Here is a 19,972-nt window from a genome sequence, read left to right on the forward strand (position 1 = left end):
GGCGATGAAAAAGGCAAATGGTATGTTGGCATTCATAGCAAAAGGATTTGAGTATAGGAGCAGGGAGGTTCTACTGCAGTTGTACAAGGCCTTGGTGAGACCGCATCTAGAGTATTGTGTGCAGTTTTGGTCCCCTAATCTGAGGAAAGACATTCTTGCCATAGAGGGAGTACAGAGGAGGTTCACCAGATTGATTCCTGGGATGGCAGGACTTTCATATGAAGAAAGACTGGATTGACTAGGCTTATACTCACTGGAATTTAGAAGATTGAGGGGGGGGATCTTATTGAAACGTATAAAATTCTAAAGGGATTGGACAGGCTAGATGCAGGAAGATTGTTTCCAAAGTTGGGGAAGTCCAGAACGAGGGGTGACAGTTTAAGGATAAATGGGAAGCTTTTTAGGACCAAGATGAGGATAAACTTCTTCACACAGAGAGTGGTGAATCTGTGGAATTCTCTGCCACAGGAAACAGTTGAGGCCAGTTCATTTGCTATATTTAAGAGGAAGTTAGATATGGCCCTTGTGGCTAAAGGGATCGGGGGTATGGACAGAAAGCAGGTACAGGGTTCTAAGCTAGATGATCAGCCATGATCATAATGAATGGTGGTGCAGGTTCGAAGGGCCGAATGGCCTACTCCTGCACCTATTTTCTATGTTTCTATGCTTCACTGACCTTTCCTTTGGACGACACCAGTGAGTCATTCATTGTTCACATACATGAGGAGTAAAAATCTTTACGTTATGTCTCCATCTAAATGTGCAATGTACAATCATAATAATTTACAATAAATAGAACAGTTAATGTAACATAGAAATTAACTTAGATCAGCGTGATTTAATCAGTTTGATGGCCTGGAGCCTGTGGTCCTGGCTTTTATGCTGAGATAACGGGCATAGTGGACATTAAGGAAGGCTATCAAAGCTTGCAATATAATCTAGACCAGCAGGAGGAAAGTAGTAGAGGAGTTGGGATGTAATGCTGAAGGTATGCAAGATCTTGGCAAGGCCAAATTTAGAGTATTGTATGCTCTTCTTAACACCGACCAACAGGAAAGATATGGAATAGTTTTGGACTTTATTGAATGGAGTGCAGGAGAATGGGGAAGATTTGATAGATGTATACTAAATGATGAGGTAAATGTAAGGGTAAATGTAATAAGAGTAAATGTAAGCTGGGTTTTTCCACTGAGAATTGAAACTAGAACTAGAGGTCATGGGTAGAAAGCAAAAGATGAAATATTCAAGGGGAATCTGAGGGGTAGCTTTTTTGCTCAGAGTGGCACGACTGTAGAACAAACTGCAGTGGAATTGCTGGTTGTGGGTTCGATTGTATCATTTAATAGAAGTTTGGATGGGTGCATGGTTGAGAGCGGTTGGTCCAGGTGCAGGTAGATGGAACTAGGCAGAATATCAAGTCAACATAGAATAGTACAGCACATTACAGGCCCTTCGGCCCACAATGTTGTGCTGACTCTCAAACCCTGCCTCCCATATAACCTCCCACCTTAAATTCCTCCATATACCTGTCTAGTAGTCTCTTAAACTTCACTAGTGTATCTACCTCCACCACTAACTCAGGCAATGCATTCCACACACCAACCACTGTCTGAGTGAAAAATCTTCCTCTAATATGAACTTCCTTGAACTTCCCTCCCCTTACCTTAAAGCCACGTCCTCTTGTACTGAGCAGTGGTGCCCTGGGGAAGAGGCACTGGCTGTCCACTCTGTCTATTCCTGTTAATATCTTGTACACCTCTATCATGTCTCCTCTCATCCTCCTTCTCTCCAAAGAGCAAAGCCCTAGCTCCCTTAATCTGTGATCATAATCCATACTCTCTAAACCAGGCAGCATCCTGGTAAATCTCCTCTGTACCCTTTCCAATGCTTCCACATCCTTCCTATACGGAGGCAACCAGAACTGGACACAGTACTCCAAGTGTGACCTAACTAGAGTTTTATAGAGCTGCATCATTACATCGCATCTCTTAAACTCTATCCCTCGACTTCTGAAAGCTAACACCCCATAAGCTTTCTTAACTACCCGATCTACCTGTGAGGCAAATTTCCCACTTCTGCATCCTATCGATGTCTCTCCGCAATCTTCGACTACCTACAACACCACCAACCTTTGTGTCATCTGAAAACTTGCCAACCCACCCTTCTACCCCCACATCCAGGTCGTTAATAAAAATCACAAAAAGTAGGGGTCTTCAACCCTCCAGTCTGAATATACTCCCTCCACCACATCCCTCTCCCTTCTGCAGGCAAGCCAATTCTGAATCCACCTGGCCAAACTTCCCTGGATCCCATGCCTTCTGACTTTCTGAATAAGCCTACCGTGTGGAACCTTGTCAAATGCCTTACTAAAATCTATGTAGATCACATCCACTGCACTACCCTCATCTATATGCCTGGTTAACTCCTCAAAGAACTCTATCAGGCTTGTTAGGTACGATCTGCCCTTCACAAAGCCATGCTGACTGTCCCTGATCAGACCATGATGCCTACAGATCCTATCTCTAAGAATCTTTTTTAACAGCTTTCCCACCACAGACGTAAGGCTCACTGGTCTATAATTACCTGGACTATCCCTACTACCTTTTTTGAACAAGAGGACAACATTCACCTCCCACCAATCCTCCGGTACCATTCCCACGGACAACAAGGACATAAAGATCCTAGCCAGGGGTTTAGCAATCTCTTCCCTTGCCTCGTGGAATATTCCGTCAGGCCCCGGGGACTTATCCGTCCTAATGTATTTTAACAACTCCAACACCTCGTCTCCCTTAATATCAACATGCTCCACAGCATCAACCTCACTCATATTGTCCTCACCGTCATCAAGTTTCTTCTCAGTGGTGAATATCAAAGAGAAGTATTCATTGAGGACCTTGCTCACTTCCACAGCCTCCAGGCACATCTTCCCACTTTTATCTCTAATCGGTCCTATCTTCATTCCTGTCATCCTTTTGGTCTTCACATAATTGAAGAATGTCTTGGGGTTTTCCTTTACCCTACTCACCAAGGCCTTCTCATGCCCCCTTCTTGCTCTTCTCAGCCCCTTCTTGCTACCCTATATTCCTCAATAGACCCATCTGATCCTTGCTTCCTAAACCTCATGTATGCTGCCTTCTTCCACCTGACTAGATTTTCCACTTCACTTGTCACCCATAGTTCCTTCACCCTACCATTCTTTATCTTCCTCACTGGGACAAATTTATCCCTAACATCCTGCAAGATATCCCTAAACATCGACCACATGTCCATAGTACATTTCCCTGCAAAAACATCATCCCAATTCACACCCGCAAGTTCTAGCCTTATAGCCTCATAATTTGCCCTTCCCCAATTAAAAATTTTTCTGTCCTCTCTGATTCTATCCTTTTCCATGATAATGCTAAAGGTCAGGGAGCGGTGATCACTGTCCCCCAGATGCTCACCCACTGACAGATCTGTGACCTGACCCGGTTCGTTATCTAATACTAGATCTAGTATGCCATTCCCCCTAGTCGGCCTGTCAACATACTGTGACAGGAATCCATCCTGGACACAGTTAACAAACTCTGCTCCATCTAAACCCTTGGAACTAATCAGGTGCCAATCAATATTAGGGAAGTTAAAGTCACCCATGATAACAACCCTGTTATTTTTGCACCTTTCCAAAATCTGCCTTCCAATCTGCTCCTAGGTATCTCTGCTGCTACCAGGGGGCCTATAGAATACCCCCAGTAGAGTAACTGCTCCCTTCCTGTTCCTGACTTCCACCTATACTGACTCAAAAGAGGATCCTGCTATATTACCCACCCTTTCTGCAGTTGTAATAGTATCCCTGACCAGTAATGCCACCCTTCCTTCCCTTTTCCCTCCTCTCTATCCTTTTTAAATGACTAAAATCCAGGAATATTCAGAATTCATTCCAGCCCTGGTGCCAGCCAAGTCTCCGTAATGGCCACTACATCATAATTCCATGTATGTATCCAAGCTCTCAGTTCATCACCTTTGTTCCTGATGCTTCTTGCATTGAAGTACACACACTTTAGTCCTTCTACCTTACTACCTTGATACCCTTTATAAAGATGGTTAGAAGAGCCTGTTTCTGATCTGTAGTGCTCTATGGCTACTTTCTCAATGCACTGGTAATGAACTGCTCAGTATGAACAACATGCAAGATGAGCTTTTCACTGTCCTTGGCACATTGGACAATAATAAGTCAATACCACATTTATAAATACATTAGGGTTAGCCTTAACCCTAATGGTGATGCAGTTTAAAAGAAGTGGCAAACCATTCTTGTAAATACTCGAACAGCTGTTGTACAGCTTCACTGAGAAAAACCTGGGAGCAGGTTATGAATCTGCTTTGACAATGGTGCACTCTGCTGAGATGAACAGGGAAATACAGGAAATGCAATATATTACCGTGGTGCAGTGACAGAATCCTGAACTTCACATGATGACACCTCTTCAGCTTTATCAGCTCCTTTTTTTTCAGACTTCAATATATTACTGACATCCTACACAAAAATACAGAGCTCGTTTATATTTACTTTAGCTTCTGAACAAGTCACCCAAAGACAATTTCACTAACAGCAAAAAGAGAGTACAAACATTCGCAAAACTCCGTGTGTTTGTCAAAATAATCAATTACATTTTTCCAAATCAATATATGTCACAAATGCTATGAGATACAGTCTTTCTTGCAAAAGATGACACACAAAATCAATCTCATCATGAAAGAAAAGATCAAAATTGATCAGGAAGAAATCCTCAAAACTGCTATATAAACAAAAATTTTAAATAATGAACAAACACAAATAGAGTACAAGATTAAAAGAAGCATAAATCAGATCAAGCAGACAGCCAGAGACTGTTCCCCAGGGCAGAATTAGCTAATACGAGGAGGCATAATATTAAGATGTTTGGAGAAAAGCATGGGCTGATGTCAGAGGACAGTCCAACATTGTGCATCAAAGGGCAGAGATAAGTATTTTATACAGAGAGTGCTGGGTGCATGAAACACCCTGCCATGGATAGTGGTAGAGGCAGATACATTAGGGACCTTAAGAGACTCTTAGACAGGCACATAGATGATAGGAAATTGGAGGGCTATGTAGGAGAGAAAGGTTAGATTGATCTTAGAGTAGGTTAAACGGACCGACCAAAAGGACAAAGGGCCTGCACTGAGCTGTAATGTTTTATGTACAAACAATTGAGTGAATTTAATACTGTTCTTTAATCTGCTGTGTAAATATGGAACACATATTTAGCTTTTATGATTGTTGTAAAGTTACTTCTCCCAGCTCCTGGTGTTGACTGCCTTCATTCTAAAGGTAGCGTTACTGCTGAATTGTACAAGTTTAGTGACATAAGATTTTTTCCCAATACTGGCTGCTTGTTACGAATGCACAAAATTATATAGAAATCTGTGAAAAAGAACACTTGTAAATCAGACCGTCTGTTTAAAACAAAGACTTACTGACAGACACCTATAACGTGGATGAAAGGACAATTCACAAAGTACAAATAATGTCAATCTCCCTGATAGCTTAAAACACAAGACAGCCTGTGTCACAGTTTCATTACTCGTAGTGCCCAATCTTTCTGGTGTCCAATTCTTTCAGACTCATCACTCTCAAAAGTGATAATGTAAACGTCAGTGCAAGGCAAAAACCGTCTCGTGAAGCCAATTCTTTTTGGGCAGCAAAGCAGCAAACAAACAGCCCTATCTCAGACTGTGTAATACTCACAAAAGGCATAGATCAAGTGGACAGCCAGAGACCTTTTTTCCTGGATGAAAATGATGTAGTCGTGTGGCTCTATTCCAGGATATAACCTATGCTACGCTGCCGCACACCTTGGCTGAAGAAAGGCCCATTACACACATTGTATTCATTTCAAAGAGATCCAATATTACTTTCCACTACATGCAAACACAGAAGTGCTATCCTCTCCTACATCCCTGCCACACCCATCCACTTTCAGTAGCTGGCAACTTTACAGCTCTGAACCTGCCATCAACACCTTCTCTCCTTCACTGTCATATATCAGGAAATTTGTTATTTTGCGGCAGCAGTACAGTGCAAAGGCATTACATTACTATAAATTCAAATGTAAATAAATAGTGCAAATAATGAGGTGCTGTTTATGGACGGTTCAGAAATCTGATGGCGGAAAGGAAGATGCTGTTCCTAAAATGTGAGGGAAGGGGACTGCACATTGATGAAGCAGTTCAGATGTTGATTAATTTCAGCTCTTTTGACAAAATTGTGCAAAAACTTTTAAATGTGTAAAAAATCAATTTCAAATACGGACACCTGCTAAAGAAACTCTGCAGATGTTAGTCTCTAACATAATTTTAACAGTCAATATACAGGACAGCACGGTTATACCTTTTCTGACTGCTCACTTATGATCTCAGTTCGTCCTCCAGGATAAGCATCATGATCCAGTAAAAGTGACTCTTCCACCATGTCAGCCTCGGACTGGTTGCTAACAGCCCCAGACTCCACCACGTCGTCCCCAGATTCCATCATGTTGGCACTAGATTGGGTGGCAATGCCCCCAGATGACTCCACGTTGTCCCCAGATTCCAACACGTTGGCATTAGATTGGGTGGCAATGCCCCCAGATGACTCCACGTTGTCCCCAGATTCCAACACGTTGGCATTAGATTGGATGGCAATGCCCCCAGACTCCACCACTTTGTCCCCGGATTGGTTGGTAACCCCCCTGGACTCCATCAAGTTGGCAGATTGGGCAACAATGATCCCAGATTCCATCACGTCAGCCCCAGAGTGGATGGCAATGGCGCCAGGTTCCATAACATTGGTGGATTCCATCATATCAGCCCTGAAGTGGTTATCATCAGCCTCTGACTGGGTATCATAGGCCCTGGACAGAGCATCATCAATTTCAGATTCCATCACATCAGCAGTAGATTGGGTGGTGTCATCCCTGGATTTCATCATGTTGGCTCCAGTTTGAGCAGAGTCAGGCTTTGACTGGGCAGCATCAACTCCAGATTTCATTGCGTCAGCACTAGATTGGGTGGCTTCAGCCGTGGATTGGGCAGAGTCAGGCTCTGACTGGGCAGCATCAACTCCAGATTTCATTGCGTCAGCACTAGATTGGGTGGCTTCAGCCGTGGATTGGGCAGAGTCAGGCTCTGACTGGGCAGCATCAACTCCAGATTTCATTGCGTCAGCACTAGATTGGGTGGCTTCAGCCGTGGATTGGGTAGAGTCAGGCTCTGACTGGGCAGCATCAACTCCAGATTTCATTGCGTCAGCACTAGATTGGGTGGCTTCAGCCGTGGATTGGGTAGAGTCAGGCTCTGACTGGGCAGCATCAACTCCAGATTTCATTGCGTCAGCACTAGATTGGGTGGCTTCAGCCCTGGGTTCCATCGTGTCAGCCTCAGATTGGGCAGAGTCAGGCCTTGACTGAGCAGCATTGGCCCTGGATTCAACCATGCTGTCATAAGATGTCGCAGGCTTCAGAGTGGTTTTTCTATCTGCTTTGTTCCTTCCAACCAGTTTTAAGTTAGGTTTAAATTTCTGAGGCCGAGCAAACTGACGTTGGTTAGAATCTCCTCTTGGGACTGGGGGAGTCGTTGTTGATGGTGTGTCATTCTCACAGTCACTGCAACAAACATTTTGGCAAAATAATTACTAAGCAGAAAGATGTTCAAATATTTAGAAAAGGGAAATCAATCTTAAGTTTCAAGATTCATAGCACAGCATCATCAGCAGATGAATAAATGGCAAAAACAGTGACATTCCTTAACAAGCACAGTGATATTTTATGAAATAATAGCAATGTCAGAAGTTCTGATGCAAGTTTCTGTCAGAGTCATAGAACACAACAGCCTTTGGCCCACCTGGTCCTTTCTGAACATTTAATCTGCCTAGTCCCATCGACCTGCACCAGGACAGCAGCCCTCTAAGCCCCTCCTATCCATGTACCTATCCAAATTCCACTTAAGTGTTGAAATTGAACTTGCACTGGAAGCTCGTTCCACACTCACACCATCCTTTGAGTAAAGAAGATAACCCTCATGTTGCTCTTAAACATTTCACCTTTCAATCTTAACCCATGACCTGCAGTTCTAGTCTCTCCCAACCTCAGTGGAAAAAGCCTGTTTGGGGAGGGGGGAGGGTTAATATTATTTTTCTTACTATTTCATCATCACATTTATTCTTGTAATTTTCTAAAATTTAATAAATAAAATTTTTTTTAAAAAAAGAAAAAGCCTGCTTGCTTTTACCCTATCTATACTCCTCCTAATTTGATATCCCTCTATCAACTCACTCATCATTCAAAGCCAGTATATCCCAATAGTAGAAGCTGGTTTTGCATCACTTTCTTCCTTCTCAATTTTCCACAGCAATCAACCTTTACAAATGACACTGTCCATCTGTCAAAGTGCAGACAGTTTTGAGCAATTAACTCCAAGCAACTTGAATGCAATTCTTACAATAACAATAATTTGGAAAAAAGATGTCTCCAAATTCTATTTTAACCTTGGTAGTGTAGTGGTCAACATGATGCTCTATGGTGCCAACAATCAGGGTTCAATTCCCACCACTGCCTGGAAAGAGTTTGTATGTTCTCCCTGTGACTGGGTAGGTTTCCTCCCACATTCCAAAGACGTACAGGTTACAGTTAGTAAATTGCTATGATGGCACTGGAAGCATTACAACACTTGCAGGCTGCCCCCAGCACATCCCCGGACTGTGTTGATTGTTGACGCAAACCGAACAAGTGAAAAATAAAGCTAATCTCTAATTATTATTTAGAATATTTTCTCAGTCTTTTTTATTTCATTCACTTTCCAACATTTTCTTCATATTATTCATCATGCTTAAAATTGTTAGCATAACAAAATGTTCTTTGAGTAGCACCAAAGACACCAACTACAAAATCCCACATGCAAATGACAAGGATTGAATAATGTCCAGAGATTGGCATGTAAGTGATTCAGCAACATAGTTTACTGCTCTGTTTACATTCAAATCAGAGATTGGAAACCTGCTGTGCATCTCTCTGAAAGTTTCATGACATCACTTTACTTCCTACTTTATCCACTCTGCAATGCAGTCAGATTTGAGAAACAGCCATTCCATTAAGAAAAGAGCTGCTGTACTTGCTTCAACTCACAGATAAAGGACAAGACAAAACTAGCTTTATTTTGAAACTGAGACACCAACCAGATATAAAGCGAATCTTTATCTTTAATCTATATTTCTCACGATTACATCGAAACAGAGTGAAAGGTGTTGTTTGTGTAAATGATCAACACAGTCCAAGAACATGCTGGTGGAAGCCCACAATTTACTAACCCTAACCTTGGAATGAGGGAGGAAACTGAACCACCCGAAGGAAACGCACTCGGTCACAGGAAGAATGTACAAGTTCCATACAGACAACGGCGGGAATTGAACCCCAATTGCTAGCAAGATAAAGCATTTTGCAAACTTCAATACTATCGTGCCACCCAATCACCTTAAATTGTCTCAATTATCTCAAATACCTTAAAGAAACTATATGCATGCATGTTTATCATTTGTACCTTAACAACTTATCTTCCTCACTGGGCTTTATCTTTCTCTTGGCTCGTGAAGGTTGTTTGCTTTTAGAAGATTCTTGGTCAGACAATGCTTCAACATTGGCCATCGTATCGCTTTCATCTTCGGCTTCTCCAACTGGCTTCTGAACACCGTCTTTTCTACCAGAACCAGAATCATTCTGGGCTCCTACACAAAAATAATATTTTTCATTGTGATGCAATAAAAGCATCCACAAACAAAGAATTTGGTGTGTTTACTCAGCTCAAGGTTTGTGTGGTAACGTTCACCTGCTGCAATCAAATTTCCTCTCTGAATGACAGATACTGAGTTTTATGTTTCTCTTCTGCTCACATTCTCTGTAAATTTCCTGTTGCCTGAAATATCGAATTGAATTGAATTATCTCAAGTATCATGTATCATAAATATCATGTATCTCAGAGATGAAAATACTTACAGAGAAAGTGAGCAGAAGAGAAACATAAAACTCAGTATCTGTCATTCAGAGAGGAAGTTTACAAGGAACCAACATATATGTATTATTTAGGAGCGGTAAAGATAAAAATTGCAACCACCAGCCTTAAATGAAGCAAATGCACAGGCAGACACACTATTACTCTTACCTTTCTCACGCTGCTGTACTCTACGTTTTGGCTGTTGAATACCACCCTCCTCCTCTGACATGTCTTTAGTAATGTCCTTCGCCACTGCATCTGCAGCATCCATTTTCTTCCGTTTTCGTTTGCGTTTAATTGGAGTTTTTTGTACAGTTTCTTTATTCTGTGTACCTTCCAGACCACAGGATGCCCCAGTTCCCTCTGCTGCAGTGCTAGAGTCAGCCTCAGCTAATTCCTGGTCAGACATTTCAACTGGATCAGGGTCATCTAGATCACTTTCTGTCTCTTCCAATTTCTTGCCTAAATGTATAAAGATAAAATTAGAAATGGCATCATGCGTACCTTCCTAGAACCTTCCAAATTGTGTCATTGCAAAGAAAATATTCAGAGTATGCAGGAAATAAAAAATGGAAAGATTTTTAAAAATTTCAGTCCTTGTAGACAAAACTAACCACCTCTATCATAAAAACAATTTTCGTTTTACACAATTTCTAATATATAATCTCACACTAGAAAGAATTCATGTTCAATCGTTACTGTCATGCTTGCATAGAAATACAGTTGGCCCTCCTTATCCATGGGGGATTGGTTCTGAAACCCCCCACGGATACCAAAAAACACAGATGCTCAAGTCCCTTATTTAACCAGGCTCAGTGAGGTGGTCTTTAGGACCCAGCAGAACCCCGGACTTTATTTAACATGTTCAGTGCAGTGAACATTATGACCCAGCGGCGCAGCTCTGAATCCGCAGTGTTTCTGTTCATGAAAATAATCACGATTGAAAATGTGGAAGTAATAAAGCGATCGGAAAGAGGTGAAACATCATTGGTCATTCGAAAATTGTTAGACTACAGTCACTCAATAATCAGAGCAATTTTAATGGAGCATGTGAAAGGCCTTGCCCCGATGAAAATTACAATTATTATTAGGCAACGTAGTGGTTTAATTATTGAAATACGCATGTTTCTTAAGTGTTTTATATGCATAGAAAGGTAAAATATGTACTATATACTAAGAAAAACGTTTGACTAACTGACGCTAAATAATACCAGATGTACCTGTTCCGACTTCAAATCCAACTTAAAGAGGGACTCAGGAACAGAACTCATTCATAATCCAGGGACTGCCTGTACTTTTAAGTCATTTCTAAATTACTTAAAATACCTAATACAATGTAAATGCTATGTAAATAGTTGTTATACTGTATTGTTTAGGGAATAATGACAAGAAAAATAGTCTTTACATGCTCAAACAACGAGTGCTGAAGAGAGAACATCTGGGTTTTCCCAATCCGCGGATAAGGAGGGCCGACTGTATTTATTAGAAATCCCTGCGCAGGAAAAGAGAGGTCATAATTGCATTTATCATCAAAAATGCAGTGTGTTTGTATTCATAAGAATCCTGGGTAATAAACTACTGTTCTTCCACCAAGTGCCCAGGTCAGGTACAATGCAGTGGCATTACCTATCCCTGAAAGCACTTCAGTCCTTTATTTTTAAAATTATTTACAAATACAGAGCAGAACAAGCTTTTCTGGCCCAACAAACTGTGGCACCCTGCAACCCACTGATTTAATGCTAGCCTAATCGAAGGGACAATGACCAACTAACCTACAAGCTACTAACTGGTATGTCCTAAGACTGTGGAAAGAAACCGCAGTACCCCAAGGAAACCCACGTGAACACAGGAAAAACAAACAAATGCCCTCTTATAGAGAATGTAGGAATTGAACTGCAAACTCAGATACCCCAAAATGTAACAGGGTCATGACAGCCACTACTCTACCATGGCACCTGAATTTTCCAGGCAACTGATAATTTTTACAATCCAACGGACTACATTGGGACTAGCACTGAAACTAAACAACAGAAAGTGGTATCATAACCATAAGAGTTTCAACAGATGCTAGAAATCCAAAGTACCACACACAAAATGCTGGAGGAACTCAGCACGTCAGGCAGTGTCCATGAAAATGAACTAACAGTCAACGTTTCAGATCCAGACCCTTCTTCAAGAAAGTATTATGTTTGTGTCTCCCTCTTTTTTTTGACAGTAACAGAGAGCTAACATGCAGTACTCTAAAATCGCAGTTCAGGCAGGATGGGTGGGGGGCAGGCTAGATGTGACCTTTCTTCAGAAGGTAGCAGTTAATAAAAATAAATAACATTAATTCATTCAGATATGTTTGTATAAACACTCCCAGGTAAATCAGATGGTTAAGACATAGCTGGACCACATATCAGACAAACGGAATCGAGTTTAGACCACGTCTTATGTCTAAGGCAGAGAGTGGCCTAAAACTGAGTGATAGATGCAGAATACTGTTCCTGTTAGTAATGGCTATCCATCGCTCCTGCTGCAAGTACAGCTTCCGCAGCAGATGCACAGCTGCTTGTAATGTCCAAAAGGCTAAATATCATGTTGGTTTTCACATAAAGAACAGTCACTTTAACAAGCATTGACCAGACACCAGTCCACATGATACAACACAAGAGTGTAATTTTATGCCCTTTACAATTAGACAGAAAATCATGTTTTTTCTCTTTCACATTCATTCTTTATTGTTGAAACAAATTTGTGGGAGACAATGCAAAGCTGGCAAAAATAGCCAAAGTACATTTAAGAAACATGATAGCGTATTTTGAAATTGATTTACTTTTCCTGTTTCGCTTGGTAGCCGATTTTCTCAGAGCTTGACCTTTATCCCGTCCATTCCTTTCCTTCTTCTTCTTTGCCTCTCCCTCCAGAACACGAGTTAATAGCTCTCCAAAAACATCCAGATCAAGTGGCTTCTTCTCTTCTGTGTGATACAAGACAGATTAAACAGCCATAATTGACATGGATGCACAAAGAACAGACACACACAATACCCACTATTTCTTTAGTCCAAGGATTCTCAACCTGGGGTCCACAGACCCCTCAGTTAATGGCAGAGGCCCATACCATAAAAAAAGTTTGGGAACCACTGTCTTAGACTAAGTCCTTTGACTCCTTACTTATTTTCTTAAAGCATCAGCTGTTCATTTATTATGATTCCTTTTTCAATAGTATCTCCCAGTGCTTTAGTAATGTAGCCAGCATCCAAATGACATTTCTGTTCTTCCATCTGGTTCAGAGAGGCTCGCACCCATTTAGAAACCAGCAGACTTACTGAATGCTTTGTCTATCCTCCATGAATTCAACTTTTCTTCCCGTTTAAATTTGTTCTGTTGGAAAAAAATACTTAAATAAATAAATCAAACAAAAGTGAGAGAGATTAACTTACTTTTTTTAATGATGCAACTTCTTTAAGATAATTTTGATAAATTTAAATGTTCCATCTCTGAATAAAGTGTTTATTCATAGAGAAGTACAGCACAGAAACAGGCCCTTTAGCCCAGCCAAAATCATTCAAACTGGCTACTCTCAATGACCTGCACAGGGACCATGGCTCTCCATATCCCTACTGTCCATGTACCTATCCAAACTTCTCTTAAATGCTGAAATTGAGCTCACATGAACCACTTGTGCTGGCAGTTCATTTCACACTCACAACCAATTTACAGGACCAATATTCAAAAATACTCATGCAACTATTTGTAAAGAGAATTTTTTCCAATATCAGTTAAAAATACCTTTATTTCAATTCGTGATCTGTTTGGGAACAGTTGACCAATCATAGAGAAATCCGTCCCAACCATACTTATAGCGAGAAAGAACATGTCAGTTTCTGGAAGAAATAAAAAAAAAATTCTGAAGGAGCATATTACAAATTAAATTAGAACATACACAGTCCAGTACTGATACAAAATATTGTGCTGATCTTTTAACCTACTGTAAGATCAATCTAACCCTTCCCACCTACATAATCCTTCATTTTTCAATCGCATTTCTTAAATACTCTTAAATGTATCGGTCTCTACCACAACCCCTTTCAGAGTGCTCCATGCACTCACCACTCTGTGTAAAAAAAAATTACCTCTGACATCCCCCCCAGTCATCCAGACCTCATCATTTTGTATCAATTTTCAAGTGAAGTCACTTTTATTGTCATTTCGACCATAACTGCTGGTACAGTACATAGTAAAAATGAGACAATATTTTTCAGGACCATGGTGTTACATGACACATTACAAAAACTGGACTGAACTACGTTAAAAAAAAGAGAGAAAAAAAAACACAACTACACTAGTCTACCCAGGACTGCATAAAGTGCAGACCTACCCAGGACTGCATAAAGTGCACAAAACAGTGCAGGCATTACAATAAATAATAAACAGGACAATAGGGCAAGGTGTCAGGCCAGGCGCTGGGTATTGAGGAGTCTGATAGCTTGTGGGAAGAAATTTTACATAGTCTGGTCATGAGAGACCAAATGCTTCGGAGCCTTTTCCCAGACGGCAGGAGGGAGAAGAGATTGAATGAGGGGTCATGGGGTCCTTCATAATGCTGTTTGCTTTGCGGATGCAGCGTGTAGTGTAAATGTCCATGATGGCGGGAAGAGAGACCCCGATCATCTTCTCAGCTGACCTCACTATCTGCTGCAGGGTCTTGCGATCTAAGATGGTGCAAGTTCCGAACCAGCCCTTATCCTCTTCCGCTCCAGAAAGAAAAGCCCTAGTTCACTCAACCTATCCTCATAAGACATCCTTTCTAATCCAGATAGCATCCTGGTAAATCTCCTCTGCACCCTCTTTAGGGCTTCTACATGCAAGAAAATAAGAAAACCCATCACAAGCAAATTCTAACAAATATTATAAAAGGCAAAAGGGAACATAGAGATGGCACCTAAGTACAGTGGCAGAGCTGGTAGAACCACTGCCTTATACTGCGAAAGGTAGCTTGAATTCTGACCTTGGCTGGAGTTTGCAGGCTATCCTTGGGACCACATTGTGGGAATCTGATGCAAACTATTAACTGTATGATTCTATTTTCTATGACATGGACTGTTGAGACTGAAGACGTTCTTTCAGTCTGTAACAAAAATAAGCTATGCTATAGCAAAACTCACCTTAAAGAACTGAAAAATACTTGCAAAACTGTGACACATAGTACAAATGGATGCACATTGTCAAATGGAACCAGCTTAGACATGAACAACAGCAAAACTAGTGCATAATTTAGTCAACTTGGAATTCAGCACATAGGAGATGAGATAATTTTGTGGCCAAATAATATTTTGTTGTGTTAGCAGGAAAAGAAAAAATACACCTATCCTCGTTATACGCAGGGGATACTTTCCTTGCAGTCGACACATAATGTGAAATTGCATAACGTGAATAATTATTTAAATGATGAAAATAGGGATGCATTCCAGAGGGCTTCCTAAATATGTCTTATCTGTAATTTATTCATATTTTCATACCAATACGACACAAAAGCAGTACCACAAGGCAACATTCATATTATATTTAATCAATTTAAGGTAATATTCACTGTAATAAATCATAGAAAGTTAACATACTAGTGTGTACAGTACTCACCAACAGTGGCAGGTGTGTTTGCTCTGGGAATTGAGTGGTTGTTGTGGTGTTGAGCAACTTTACATGGATAAGGTGGACGGTTGTGGTCGTCAGGATCACATCAAGCACAGCAAGAGGTGAAGGAAGACTCATAGAACTCTTAGAATTGCCAGCAGCAAGAGACGACACCAGTTTGAAGGAAGTGGTGAGGGTTGGCAGTATTTTGTTTTTCAGCATAAATTTGCCTGTAGCTCAGTAGGATTGATGGTAGGGAATGACTGAAATGCTGACTCCGTTCTAAACTTGGGTCCATATCCATCGCCATTTGAGCCAAGTGTTCCGACTTCCACCATTCCCTCACTGTTGGTAAACCCCTGAGATTTTCAAAATCGTCTGTTGCTTGCAGCATCTGAGAGATAGTTCGCCATAAAAAAAAAATACGCCTTGAATGTGGATCACACCTTAGTCGAGTGGTTGAATCAGCGATGTTGTGTTAGGCAGCAGGAAATGCACTGTTACATTAGGATGAATGCTGTCCAAATGTTTAGGATGGGCTGGCGCATTGTCAAGCAACAAAAGAACTTTAAAGGCAAGATTCTGTTCCCGGCAGTAGCGTCCAGAGCTGTGTTACCTTCACCTGATATCACGCTGTTTATAATTTCTAACTTCTTTTCCAAGTGTTAAAGCGGTTCTCTGTCACTCAGCTGATGGCCCAAGACATGACATCAGACACTTAGGAGGCGTAGTTAAATATTTCAAGCACAAAATCACTGTACCGTAGGTAAAACCAACAAAAGTTTAAGAGCACAAGATCGCACATCCACACCTTGCCAAAACCAATGCAAGACTGGCCGGTGGGAGTCAGATTCTGAGGCGCACGCACCTGACTTGTATTGGTGGGAAAGCCGTGCCTCTCGTCCCAACAGTAAGACTGTGAGGCATACACACGTGACTTGTATTGGTGGGAAAGCAGTGCTTCCCGCATAACTGAGTTCTGGACACATATCAGGAGATGCTGGTAGAAATAGGTTCCTCACATAACTGTGAACCTGAATTGTCTGAAGACGCATATAACGAGGATAGGGTGTGCTGCAAGAGTGGAACTTACAAAATTGTAGCTTGATTTCATATAAATTGTAGCTGAAGTAAGCGAAAGAGAAAGCACTACCTATTTGAAGTAGTCATTGAACATACCTTTATCAGACCAGGGCTTTGTGTGGGTGCTCTTTCTGAAGCTGGAATAGGTCGTCTGAGAGCCACGTTCAAAAATGGGATCATTTTCTTCAACAATATTAGATGTCTTCATCCTTAAAACTTCAACCGTTAAGCTGAATTTGTTTTAAGAAAAATAAAATACATTTAAATTTAACTGCACAGTCAATATAAGACCATAAGATGGAGGAGCAGAATTAGGCCATTTGGCCCATTGAGTCTGCTCTGCCATTACATCATGACAAAATAATGCATCATGACCTCCCCTTCTACACATGGCTCAGGCATCTTTTATCCTGTTCAGAGCATTCAACAAAGTAAATCGCTTCACTTAATTATTGAGCCACTTTTGGAAAACAGCAGTAATATCCCTATTAAGCCACAATGGTCAGAGCAATCTATAGCGCAATTTTTGCTTTCAGTACAAAATCTTTACAAGACATAGGAGCAGAATCGGGTCACTTGGCCTATCGAGTCTGCTCCACTATTTCATCATGGCTGATTCATTTTCTTCTCAACCCCATTCTCCTGTCTTCTCCCCATAACCTTTCATGCTTTAACTAATCAAGAACCTATCAATCTCTACTTTAAATATACAGTCGGCCCTCCTTATCCGCGGGGGATTGGTTCCGAGACCCCCCGCAGATACCAAAAATCTGCGGATGCTCAAGTCCCTTATTTAACCTGAATCAGTGTGGTGGGCATTAGGACCCAGCGTAGCTCTGAATCCGCGGTGTTTCTGTTCACGAAAATAATCATGATCGCGATTGAAAATAAGATGGAAGTAATAAAGCGATCAGAAAGAGGTGAAATGCCATTGGTCATTGGAAAAGCGTTAGGCTACAGTTGGTCAACAATTGGTACAATTTTAATGGAGCATGTGAAAGGCCCTGCCCCGATGAAAGCTACAATTATTACTAAGCAACGCAGTGGTTTAATTATTGGGTTTTGGGTTTTTGATCCTCCATGTCAACCCGGCACGGTGGAGAGCATGCTCGATAGCGATCTGTCACTAGATTGAACTCGGGAACTTCCCGAGCCCGGCACTGAAACATATGTTCTTAAGTGTTTTATATGCATAGAAAGGTAAAATATATACTATATACGAATGTAAAAGTTTGACTAACTGACGCTAAATAATACCAGATGTACCTGTTCCGACTTATTAAGAGAACTTACTATTTTTTTCAACCCCGATCCACGATAACCCACGCACATCCTCCCGTATACTTTAAATCATCTCTAAATAACTTATAACAGCTAATACAATGTAAATGCTATGTAAAATAGTTATTATACTGCATTGTTTAGGGAATAATGACAAGAAAAAAGGCCTGTACAACAAGTGCTGGAAGAGCACTTCAGGGCTTTCGCGATTCATGGTTGGTTGAATTCGCGGATAAGGAGGGCCCACTGTACAATGAATTCCAGATTCCCCAACCCCAGCTAAAGAAATTCCACCTCACTGCCATTCTAAATGGATATCCCTCTATTCTGAGGCTGTGCCCTCTGGCCCTACAGGCCTCCACTTTAGGAAACATCCTCTCCACATCCAAGTTATCTTGGGTTTTCAACATTTGACAGGTTTCAATGAGATACCCTTCATTCTTAAGGAAACCATAGTGATTTTGGCCTACTTTATCATGTGCTCCAAGTACCCCGAAATCTTATCCTTAATAACAACTGGAACATCTTCCCATCCACTGAAGTGAGGCTAATTGACCTGTAATTTCCTTTCTTCTGCCCTCCTCATTCTTAAAGAATAGAGTGACATGTGCAATTTTCCAGTCATCCAGAACATTCAAGAACCTAGTTTTTTTTGAAAGATCAAATACTAACGCCTCCACCATCTCTTCAATTACATCACTCAGATCCCTGGGGCGTAGTCCACAAATGAAGGCAGAGTACCGCGTCTGCTAAACAACCTCAAAGCCCAAAGAGTTCAATATTGAACAGTTGCATAAAGTTCAAAGTTTACAATTTAAAGACTTTTTTGGTCTTTAAATGATTGGAAGGGGATTTGGTTCAGATACTTAAATGATAATGCATTTAGCAAGATAAGAAAATGTTCGGTCTAGCAGGGAAATCCAAAAATAACCTTAAAATTAAAATTTAAGTGGAATACCATAGAATTTGTTAACAGTAAGCTGAAATCCCCAGAATTATTGATTCTAAATTAATTGAAAGATTACTTGTTGGGCTGAGGCATCAAAAATTGGAAAAAAAACAGAAGTTAGTCAGTCTAAATGGATGAACTCTCCTACAGCACTTTACTTGAGTGGCAGTTCACCTTTGGAATAAGGAATGTACTCAATTCCCTCTGACTCAGACAAAAGAATACTACCACAGACTTAAGCACACTATTCCATGCAAGTCTGATTTAGAAATCTCTACACAAAGCCTGTCTGAATATTGAATGGTTTAATTTTGTTCAGATGTATCATGTCTTTCAAAATAAAAGGGGCATCAATCCCCTCAAATCATTAACTGTATGATATCAACATAATACATGTTAAAACATACATAATATCTTTAACATACAATATTAATTTTAATAACTTCAAGCAGGTATATTTCCTATCAATTACTGACCCAAGAATGTTTATAGATTCCACACAGTAGGAAACTGCAGGCTGTCTATAAGCACAGACTTAAACAATTAGTGAAAACTCTGCTGTTGTTTTATATGTTATTGAACAATTAAGACCATAAGACAGAGGAGCAGATATATGCTATTCGGCCCATCAAGTCTGCTCTGCCATTTCATCATGACTGATTTATTATTCCTCTAATCTCCATTTGTCTGCCTTCTAACCATAATAATTGAATCCCTGACTAATCAAGAACCTATCAACCAATGCCTTAAATACATCCAATGACCTGGCCACCTCAGCCACTGTGGCAATGAATTCCACAGATTCACCACCCACTAACTAAAGGTATTCCTCCTCAGCTCTGTTCTAACTGGACATCTCATGGTTCTGATGCTGTGCACCATAGGAAATGTCCTCTCCACATCCATTCTAAGCCTTTCAACATTCAACAGGTTTCAATGAGATGCCCCCTCATTCTTCTAAATTCCAGTGAGTACAGGCCCAGAGCTATCAATCATTTCTCATTTAATAAGCTTTTCA

At 40.8% G+C, this 19,972-nt stretch overlaps 1 protein-coding gene across 1 annotated transcript in view; it reads right to left on the reverse strand.

Moving 5' to 3' along the window:
* The window catches only part of LOC132393882 (transcription factor TFIIIB component B'' homolog), a 143,306-nt gene that overhangs the window by 85,129 nt on the left and 38,205 nt on the right, over positions 1–19,972 (reverse strand). Inside the window, exons 7-14 of the mRNA XM_059969288.1 lie at positions 16,821–16,954; positions 13,800–13,894; positions 13,337–13,391; positions 12,842–12,985; positions 10,192–10,485; positions 9,574–9,757; positions 6,392–7,643; positions 4,422–4,516 (exon numbers count right to left, since the gene is read on the reverse strand). Coding sequence (XP_059825271.1) covers positions 4,422–4,516; positions 6,392–7,643; positions 9,574–9,757; positions 10,192–10,485; positions 12,842–12,985; positions 13,337–13,391; positions 13,800–13,894; positions 16,821–16,954 — 2,253 coding nt within the window. The remainder of the gene's footprint in view (positions 1–4,421; positions 4,517–6,391; positions 7,644–9,573; positions 9,758–10,191; positions 10,486–12,841; positions 12,986–13,336; positions 13,392–13,799; positions 13,895–16,820; positions 16,955–19,972) is intronic.

This window comes from Hypanus sabinus, chromosome 5 (assembly GCF_030144855.1).
Source record: "Hypanus sabinus isolate sHypSab1 chromosome 5, sHypSab1.hap1, whole genome shotgun sequence".
Classification (NCBI taxonomy): domain Eukaryota; kingdom Metazoa; phylum Chordata; class Chondrichthyes; order Myliobatiformes; family Dasyatidae; genus Hypanus; species Hypanus sabinus.